The sequence below is a fragment of the Bidens hawaiensis genome, unplaced genomic scaffold, assembly GCF_021521415.1.
Source record: "Bidens hawaiensis isolate Kalapana, Puna unplaced genomic scaffold, B.hawaiensis_p1.1 tig00034643_1, whole genome shotgun sequence".
Lineage (NCBI taxonomy): Eukaryota > Viridiplantae > Streptophyta > Magnoliopsida > Asterales > Asteraceae > Bidens > Bidens hawaiensis.
Genome location: NW_027495998.1, coordinates 174,000 through 184,546, shown reverse-complemented (window position 1 = coordinate 184,546; position 10,547 = coordinate 174,000). Strand labels below are relative to the sequence as shown.

Here is a 10,547-nt window from a genome sequence, read left to right as displayed (position 1 = left end):
TTCACCGGCGATAGCCTTAGCTAATGGTTTTCTTCGGATCAAATGCCGAATACATCCCGATGTGATAAATTAGAACTTAGCCCATTTGAAACCTTTTTTTAAAAAAAAACATAATTTCCGTAAATAAATCAAACAAATGAATGAATAAAAAGGAAAAGGCAACAAAGACCAACGCAAACAACTAACAGGTCATCGTGTCTCCGGCCGCCCATTTGATTTAGGGTTTGTGATTTCTGTTTAATAAGCCACCGATTGGATCTATATATTATATTACAAACTGTTTTAATTAATATTATTGCAGATCTCACTTATTAACTCACAGAAGAAGAATGTTTAACAAACTCGCATCCAAATCGCTCAACGTTGCCGGAAAATGGCAGCAACAGCAGCTCCGCCGTCTCAATATTCACGAGTATCAGGTCCTGTTTTAATAATATTAACCTAATTACACTTAGGGTTTGATATTTGTATCAGAAATTATCAATCGTGATTTTGACTTTTATGTCGTCAAATTTGTTATTGTTGTTACATATTAGATGTGTACATAAGAATGCAATAGTTGAAATGTTGTGATAATTTGAGTATATTGGTAGAGCCATCGAATGATCTGGTAGATGATGTTTGAAATTAATAACATGCGGAGAGTTAGGGTTTGATATTCGTATGAGAAAATTAATTCATGATTTTCAATTTTATATGCTCAAATCAATTATTGTTTCTAGCGACCAGATGTATACATTTGGCAGCCATTGCATAAGAATGAAATAATAGTTCATTTAGTTAAACTTTTGTGATTATTTGGATTGTTGTGGGTTACTGAAGGATCGTGATACTATCTTATAAACACACCAATGTCTACATTGCATTATCTCTTAAGATGCATGTTTCATTCACACAGTGACACCTCTTTACAATTATAAATAATTGTGTACTAATGAAGAGTTTTAATAACAGGGAGCTGAGTTAATGAGCAAGTTTGGCATTAATGTGCCAAAAGGTGTTGCTGTTTCTTCTGTTGAAGAAGTCCGGAAAGCTATACAATTAACATTCCCAAATGAGAAAGAGGTAATTTGTTGTAATAGTATTTCTTCTTTCATTCTTTTCCGCATGTTCGACTTTGTTTCTTGTTCGTTGGTGCTTATTTGTATTAAATATTGAAATAAAGTTGAAGTTTTAATAAGTGGCACTGATTTCTTTGCTTCAGTTGGTGGTGAAGAGCCAAATCCTTGCTGGTGGAAGGGGCCTAGGGAAGTTTACAAGCGGTCTTCAAGGTGGTGTTCACATTGTCAAAGCAGAACAGGCTGAAGAGATAGCTGGTATGAATTGTTATTATTCTCATCATTTTGAATTTGATATATTGTATTAGAGTTGTTATTATTCTCATCATTTTGGATTTGATATACTGTATTAGTTATGCGGTTGTTACATTTTAGGTTGTTTGACCTTATTTTTGATATTTTGTAGGGAAGATGCTTGGACAGACACTTGTCACCAAACAAACTGGCCCACAAGGAAAAGTTGTCAGCAAGGTTAACGTTACATATTCATATCATGCTAAGATGTTATGACCCTTGGGTGCTTTTGTGTGCTTTAATCAAATGTTATTTAAGAGTTACAACCTATGCGTAAGAATGAACGTATATCTTTGTTTAGGTTTACCTGTGTGAAAAAGTGTCACTTGTGAATGAGATGTACTTTGCAATCACTCTTGATCGTACAACTGCCGGTCCTGTAAGCCTATTATTATTATTATTAGCGTTAATAGTGGTATTAATATGCTATTAACTTTACTTAATTGAATCTCTTATGCTTCAGCTTATAATCGCATGCCGGGAGGGAGGAACCAGCATTGAAGACCTTGCAGAGAAATTCCCTGACATGATCATTAAAGTATTCCTTTATTCCAAATCTTGAACTTAAGTCAGAGGTGTCTATATTGGCACAGTTATAAACGGGTTGATTCAGCCATTGTATGTTTTATCTCTAATTGGCCAAATGAGTAAGCAAAAAAAATTAGCTTTTAAGGAAACAGGTCAGTCTAATGAGTCCAACATCACCCAAAGTGTTTTTATCACAAAACTTTCTAGATCATTTTATGCAAAATAATTACAAAACTCGTTAATTATAAAAGAATACAATTTTTTGGATAAAGATATAGCGTGCCATCCTGAAGTGACCTTTAAAAAGTTACTCTCATTATCCAACTCTCGCCCTATCCATTTTGCCACCTGTAATTGAAGGATTATATCATATAAATATATAATAACCTCTATTCTCTATTTTACAGGTGCCTATTGATGTTTTCAAAGGAATTACAGATGAAGATGCTGCTAGGGTTGTAGAGGGTCTTGCTCCTAAAGTAGCTGACAAACAAGCTTCTATAGAACAAGTAAAGAAGTTGTATAATCTTTTCCGTGAATCTGATTGCACACAATTGGAGGTCAGCAATGAATTTACTCAAAAAAATGTACTATCTTTTTTAAGGTTTTTGCATACTCTTTTTTTGTTCTTAATTTCAAATACCATTTTCCAGATCAATCCCATTGCAGAGACTTCTGATAACAAATTAATTGCTGCTGATGCTAAGCTAAATTTTGATGACAACGCTGCTTACCGTCAAAAAGAAATATTTGCTCTTCGTGATCCAACACAGGAGGACCCTCGTGAGGTATAACTAAAATTGGCAGAATGATCGGCCTATTTTTAAAAGGTCATTAAAATAGGCCGTTGTGAAAGATGGGTTTGGTTCAGATGCGGTTGACTCACTAAGTTTTCTCCGTTTTTGAGTTTCATAATAATCAAATTAATTTGTTGATTATAATAAACTGTGACAGACCGTTATATGTTTCTAACTGTATCACATTGTAACATCATAAGCATCAAACTAGTTACCAACGGGATATACTGGGTCAAATTTCAGAAGTATGAATGCTTTTATACAGGCTTGTAAACGAACCGAACAAACACGACTGGCATGTTCATGTTCATTCGTTAACTTTAATCGAACAAGACAATAAAATGAACAAGGTTTTCTTGATCGTGTTTGTTTATGTTCTTTATTAACAGTATAAACAAATGGTTCATGAACGTAAACGAACGAATGTAACTGAACATAGATTAACGAACGTAACTGAGCTATGTGTTGGGCCTAAAAAGTTCTAATGTTCTTATACTTGTTTCTCATTTTGATATGTTCTTTTGCTCAAACAAACCCAAAAGATAGACAAAGAACCCAAATTGACACTTCATCTCTGCTAACGTGATGGCATGCCCATCTGAAATGAATTGCATAATTTTTTTTGACAGGTGGCAGCCGCAAAAGCAGATTTAAATTACATTGGTTTGGATGGTGAAATCGGGTGCATGGTGAATGGTGCAGGGTTGGCAATGGCCACCATGGATATTATTAAACTACACGGTGGAACTCCCGCCAATTTTCTGGATGTTGGTGGGAATGCTTCTGAAGGACAGGTAAGTAATTTTAATTTCAAAGATATTAATTTGTGTTGATTGATGGATTCTGAACAGTTTGTAAATACTAAAAAGGAAATAAATGAAACAGGTTGTGGAAGCTTTCAAGATCTTGACTTCAGATGATAAAGTCAAAGCAATTTTGGTCAATATTTTTGGTGGGATTATGAAATGTGATGTCATTGCTAGTGGGATTGTTAATGCTGCTAAACATGTAAGTCAATAGCAAGTTCTTTCATTTTGATTATATATCCCTTTGAATAATTTGTACTTCTCTATAGTTAGGGCCTTAGGGGTGTAAACGAGCTCGGCTCTTCTCGAGTTCTACATCCATAGCTCAGGCTTCGTGATCAGCGTGCTTATATTTATTATTTAGTTATGCATTTTCTTCTTAGGAATCAGCTAATTATACAAATAGTTCTTTAAAGGATGAAAGGACGAAAACATTCTCATGTGCAAAGCACATAACTGGATTTAACAGAAAAAATTGGATGAAACGGATTTCTGTAATTTTCTAGTATAAGGATGATAAGCGAAATTTGCTATGTAATATATATTTATTATTTCAAATAAAATTATTATATTTATATGAATAATATGCTCGTTTAGACTTGCGAGCTTAGCTGAGCTTCATATATGAAGCTTGTTTCTAAACAAATTTTAGGCTCTAGCTCGTTTAAGCTTGGGCCAGTTCGAGATTTTAGCAAGCCAATCTCGAGTAGCTCACAAGCGGCTCGGCTTATATACACCCTACTTCTATAAAACTGATAAAACAGTTTTCACTTGGATGATGTCTTTAGGTTTGGTAACATATATATTATTTCTAACATCAAATTCTGATTAAACTTTGTTCCAGGTTTCATTGAAGGTACCTGTGGTCGTTCGTCTTGAAGGTACAAATGTTGACCAAGGAAAGAGAATTCTCAAGGTAAAGTCGATCATTGTAATCTCTAACGGGTCAAATGGGTCGAAAAGGAATTTTTTAAGGGTTATGAAACGGGTTGGGTTGGGTCTGGTTGAGAATTCAGCGCTTCATCATTTTTATAAATAATAATCAATGTGTTATGATTTGATAACACAGGAGAGTGGAATGACATTGATTACAGCAGAAGATCTTGATGATGCAGCTGAGAAAGCAGTTAAAGCACTCAAGTCAACATAAAACACTATTCCTCACATTCCAATTTTATTTTAATCATTTTTGGGAATAAATATAAAAGGAATAGCAGTCAGAAACTGCTAGATTTAGACAAATGGATTTAATGGTTTCGTACTTAATTGAACTCGTCATGTATTCACAATCAAAATCAATGTTTGCCATGAGTTCTTTGGGGATGTTTAAACGTAAAAGCATGTTGGTTTTGTTGATAAAATTGTGGGCGTGTTAACCATTATATCGCTATGGTTGTTCAAAAAGCAATGAAAATATCATCATCATCATCGTACTCAGTATATCCCACCAATAGCAAAGCTATAGTAGGGTCTGAGGAGGGTAAGATGTAGACAGCCTTACCTCTACCCTATAAGGATAGAGAGGCTGCTTCCAGTGAGACCCCCGGCTCGATAGTAGTTTTGCATCAAGCCTTGGACATAAGGCACATAGCACTCAATCATCGGGACACCGGCTGATCGGTGCATGTACCCTTGTCTTTCGGCTATCAACGCCACTACATGATGCCTGATTAACCGTCCGTCACTTTTAACGTTATTTTCACGAGATTAGTAAAATAACGTCAAAATTAGTGCAATTTCACTTTTGCCCACCCGAGGGTTCACACATATATACATCATATGTGCGCACCGCAATATGTTATATCGAATTATTTTATGAAATCCAGTTGGTATCAGTTTGGTAAATTACGGCATCGGCCACTTGTTATAGTAACCACAAGATAAAATTGAAAAATGAAGTGATATGCCCCCAAAAAGTATCAGGTGCTGATGTGTTTTACATTGATTAAAAATCATAAAAACAAGTATTTGTTACGAATTTACAACAATAATATGGTTACCATTGTTCATTTGGAATAAGGATTGTTACGGTATTCTAAATAAGATAAAAGCATATATTATTTATAATATAAGTTTTTAGCCCCCCGCGCTACTGGGGTTTATTTAGGTTTTTATGTTTAATCGTTTTGCTATTTTTGTTATAATGATTTGTTTTATTTTCCAACTGAGTTTTGTTTTGATTTAATACGCATATATTAATTTATTCATTGTATTTTTTTTTTAACATTTGAGTTCTTCCAATTGAAATGAGTATTTTACATTTTTCTTTTTAATATTGTGAATATGTTTTATTGAAGTTTAATTTAATTTTAACCCAGATTTGTATTAGAGAGCATTAACATCAAAAACTAAATCATGCATGCTTTTATAAATTCAAGATACCATTGTATGTTACTAATCTGTCACAAGTAACAACCATTCTAGGCCTGGAATCAAGCTTGGCGTGGTGTTGGTGGTGGTATAAGTAATGAAGATGAAAACGGGTACGGGTTAACACAAATAGGGTTTCATAAATTAAAGAGGAGGTAAGAGGCGACCAATTATGAACCGGTGGCTGATTAACCGGTGTTCATTTAGCGATTCAGGATAAATCCAACAAAAAAGGGGGCGGTTGATGTAGTTGACGATGGTGGCTTATGCATGAGAGGGGAGGTTGACGATGGTGGGTGATAATATGGGTGCAAATGAGCCGAGCTACTCGAGATTGGCTCGTTAAAAAGCTCGATCGAGCCGAGCTGAATCGAGTCCGAGCCTGAGCTCGAGCCTAAAAGTAAGCTCCTTTAATAAACGAGCCCGAGCCCAAACTTCAATTATCGAGCTCGAGCCAGCTCGCGAGCCTAACGAGCCTATCATTTATATAATTTTTTAAAATATATATTTAGTAATTATGAATTAATATATATAATGTTATGAGAAAATAAATAAAAATAACTCAATAATATATATTATTTTATACATAAAATTATAATAGAAAAAATATATAAAAATAATTATAATAATATAAAAAAATAGTTGATATATAGTAAACGAGCCAAGCCCGAGCCGAGCTCGAGCTTGAAAATCTACTTATGAGCCGAGCTCAAGCTTTGAAAATAGAGCTCGAAACGAGCCGAGCTCGAGTTCTGTGTAAGTTAAACGAGCCGAGCTAGAGCCTAGTCGAGCTCGGGCTCGGCTCGGCTCGTTTGCACCCCTAGGTGATAATCGGAAGTTAATTGGTGGAGATGATCACGGAGACGGAGAATATGCAAAGGATAGAAATTAAATTAGGATTTAATGATGAAAAGGTTTCATAAATTAATGAGATGTTATAACCCGTTTAACATTTATCCAATCCAGTTTGGTGAGACCCATGGCTCGCAAATATTATTGTTCGGTGATTAAGTGGTTTCACAAATAAATAAGATGTTATAACATGTTTAAGGATTATCCGGGTTTGATGAGACCCATGACCCGCATAAAACTATTGTTTGATAATGAAAATGTTTCACAAATAGAGTATCCGAGTTTGATGAGACTCATACCCGTGAATTCAGGTCGAACATATGAGAAACACCCCCAAATCACAAATCAAGCTATCTAACTTAAGACTTAAGAGGTGGTGAAGATTAACCAGAGAGTGACTTATATAGGTTATGGCTGAAAATTAATTTTCTTTAAAAAAAAACATGTACCGTTTCAATGGCTGTGCGTGATGAGATGGCCCAATCAGATATCGGTGTTTTTAATACATATAAAATTAGTTATTGTTAAGTTTATTTGACATTGTGATATTTAACAAAAGAGTATTTTAAAACACTCAATGTTGATTTTGTTTAGGGGAATTCTAAAAACACCCATACACTCTTATATACGTTTTATATAGGGCTATGTAAGATTTTATACGTCTCGTATAGAACTATACGGAGGGTATACCAGAACCCAATACGTCTTATATAGCCCTATACAAGACATATTAATGAATGCTTTATCAAAATAGAGGTGTTCCTAGAATTCCTTTTTTGTTTATGCATTCTGTGCAAAATGCTATCAAGTAAATCTTAGCAAACATGATTGGCTAACAGCCAAAATGCACTTTATAATAAATAAATAGATAAAAATAAAAGTATGTAAATTGTATGATTGGTTGAAATCGGTTTTCTTGAATCTTTGAAGTTTCTTTCTTCTTTTTTTATGTGATCTTTTTTCTCTTTCCTTCAAAAAACAAAAACACGTGTATATGTAGAATTAGGTTAGAATAAAAAGTAAAAACCCATTCTATATATAGAAATCTCTATTTTTATCCATACACTTACTCATACACCGTGCCAACAGTTGACATGCTTAAAAATCGTTCACATTCTAGAAGATCATGACACAACATCTATGTGACTGGGTTATTTGCAACAAAGAATATTAAGAAGATAAGATGTCAGATTATCAAATGTACAAACACAAGAGAACTGAACTACGTACTTCAGGATAAGCAGCCAATCACATTGTCACGCATCCTCAACTTGATCAAGATGGTTCACATATTTAAGCCAAAGCCATTTGTCATAACACAACATCTACGTGATTGGGTTGTTTGCAACAAAGAATATTAAGAAGATAAGATGTCAGATTATCAAATGTACAAATAGAACTGAACTACTTCAGGAAAAGCTGCCAGTCACATTTGTCACACATCCTCAACTTGACAAAGATGGATCACATATTTAAGCAAAAGCCATTTGGCATTAGCAATCCGAATGCGTGGACAGCCCATCCAAATACTTAGTGCTTATTACCGAGTACTCTAGATATATGTTAGAGTTTAATTGAATTTTTCTTTGTTGTCTATTCTTCGTTTGTGTGGGTAATAGTCTTGACCTCTCGTTATGCACAAATCACTTATCATTTTTTTAAGATTATTAATCGTCAAACCAATACCCAAGAATATCAAACGCTTTTTACAATGTGTGGAATCCCTAACCGGTGACAACCATTTGCTGCTACCTCCATCTCAAAAAAAAAAAGATAATAATAATAAAAAAATAAAAAAAATAAACGTGAGTTGCAAGCTACAACTAAAGGCTATAAGTGGGTGTATCCATATTTCCATTCCATTAGTCATTTCTAATCTCTCTCAAATCATGTCTTATCCATCATGTTTCTTCAATCTCTAAACCTATGATATATATCTTTCTCATCCATAAACCAATTTTAAACTAATTAAAAAAAAAAATTCTTAAAATAGTCCAAAGTTAGAGAGAGAGTCTCAAAATAGTCAATGAAATTTCATTATTCTAGAAATAGTCCAACTAAATCTATCGACGCCAATAGGTTTGAAAAAGGTTGAAAAAAGCCGATGGTTTTCAAAAATCCAATACTAAGCTGCCAAGTGTCCCACTACTCACCAACCCTCGATGATTTTCCAATGAAATCCATCTTGACCGATAATTTTGAAATGAAAATCATCTCCCATGAAAAACATCTCCAAAAATCATGTTTGTTTGAAATTCATCTGAGCCAATAAATTTCAAATGAATTTCATCTTCAAAGATAATTTTCAAAAAAACATGCACCACCACCACCATCATGATCTCCACTTTCCGGCCACCACCCCACCCACCGCCACCTCCACCCTCACCACTCCCACTTTTCCAGCAAACATCACCTCCATTGCCCGCCCAGCATCATCACACCTTTCCGGTCGCCACCCCACCCACCACCACCACCACCATCATCACACCCCACCCACCACTTTTCCGGCAACATTTGTTTTTGGCATCAATTCTGTTGGGTTGATACTCTACTCGGGTCAGCTTGCTCTTAATAGCAGGAGATTCTTCAAGTGACAATATCCAGAAACAAGACACGACACCACTCAACTCCAGTGGATCTGTTATTAATATCAATGACGAAGATCAAGATGCAAATAGCAGTCAACAGTAACCAGGTTTCTGTGTTGTGAATCATGTTTGTAGGTTACTTGTACACCATAATTTTGTATACAATGTTTCGTTAAGGGTGGCTAAAAGGTTTTTGAAACAGAAGTCCTTATGCATCAGTATTTGTATGTTGTGTGCTGCTTCATCAAAGGTAGTAATGCACCATGGGTTTCAATTTTCAAACAAATTGGTGATCCAACCTTATAACTGATTAGGTCAATTTATATAACTTGGTCCAAATCATTAAAACCAGATAACTAAATCAAACTGGACCTTGGTTAGTTGTTGGATTTCGACTCGTTGCATGAAAAAACAGAGAGCCAGGTTTAGTTCTCAGTCTTGATGATGGTGGTGGTGGTGGTGGGTGGGGTGGTGGCCGGAAAGTGGAGATCATGATGGTGGTGGTGCTGCATGTTTTTTTGAAAATTATCTTCGAAGACGAAATTTATTTGAAATTAATCGGCTCAGATGAATTTCAAAAAAACATGATTTTTGGATTTGGTTTTCATTTGAGATGATTTTCATTCTAAAATTATCGGTCCAGACGGATTTCATTGGAAAACTATCCGGGGTAGGTGAGTAGTGGGACACTTGGCAGCTTGCTATTGGATCTTTGAAAACCATCGGATTTTTTCAACTTTTTTCAAACCTATCGGCGCCAATAGATTTACTTGTACTATTTCTGGAATAATGAAATTTCATGAATTATTTTGAGACTCTCTCTCTAACTTTGGACTATTTTAGGAATTTTCTAAAAAAAAAAAGGGTTCCCTACTATAAATTTAGTCAAAACTACCACGCATTATTTTATATGTTAACGACAAAAAATAAAGACCTAATAATCCTCGTATCTTTTAAAGGTGACCAATTTTGTAAAAGATCAGTATTTTCACTATTTTGTTATATTCAAATTACCATGATCACATATTTTAACTTACAGATTTGTTATGGTTAGTAAAACCTTAATAGTTTTGATTAATGAATTTTAACTACTATAACTTTTTTTTTAACATAAGTTGGTCTATTACGGAAACGTCATCCACATCATATGGACATGAAGACGCCCTCCACACCATCCCAGGCTTAACATAGAGTGGCGCCAACCTAGCCATTCGCAGAACGGCACCAAGCCGCCAACATAAATTGTTAGTGGGT

General features: G+C 34.8%; 1 protein-coding gene across 1 annotated transcript; it reads left to right on the top strand.

Moving 5' to 3' along the window:
- Positions 1-318: 318 nt before the first annotated feature.
- Positions 319-4,784, top strand: LOC143586403 (succinate--CoA ligase [ADP-forming] subunit beta, mitochondrial). Its single transcript, XM_077067962.1, has 12 exons — positions 319-419; positions 955-1,065; positions 1,205-1,316; positions 1,465-1,529; positions 1,654-1,731; positions 1,816-1,890; positions 2,288-2,440; positions 2,534-2,668; positions 3,307-3,471; positions 3,563-3,685; positions 4,328-4,399; positions 4,553-4,784. Exons 1-12 carry the CDS (start codon positions 330-332, stop codon positions 4,631-4,633), a joined length of 1,260 nt encoding a protein of 419 aa, XP_076924077.1. The 5' UTR covers positions 319-329; the 3' UTR covers positions 4,634-4,784.
- The last annotated feature ends 5,763 nt before the right edge of the window (positions 4,785-10,547 follow it).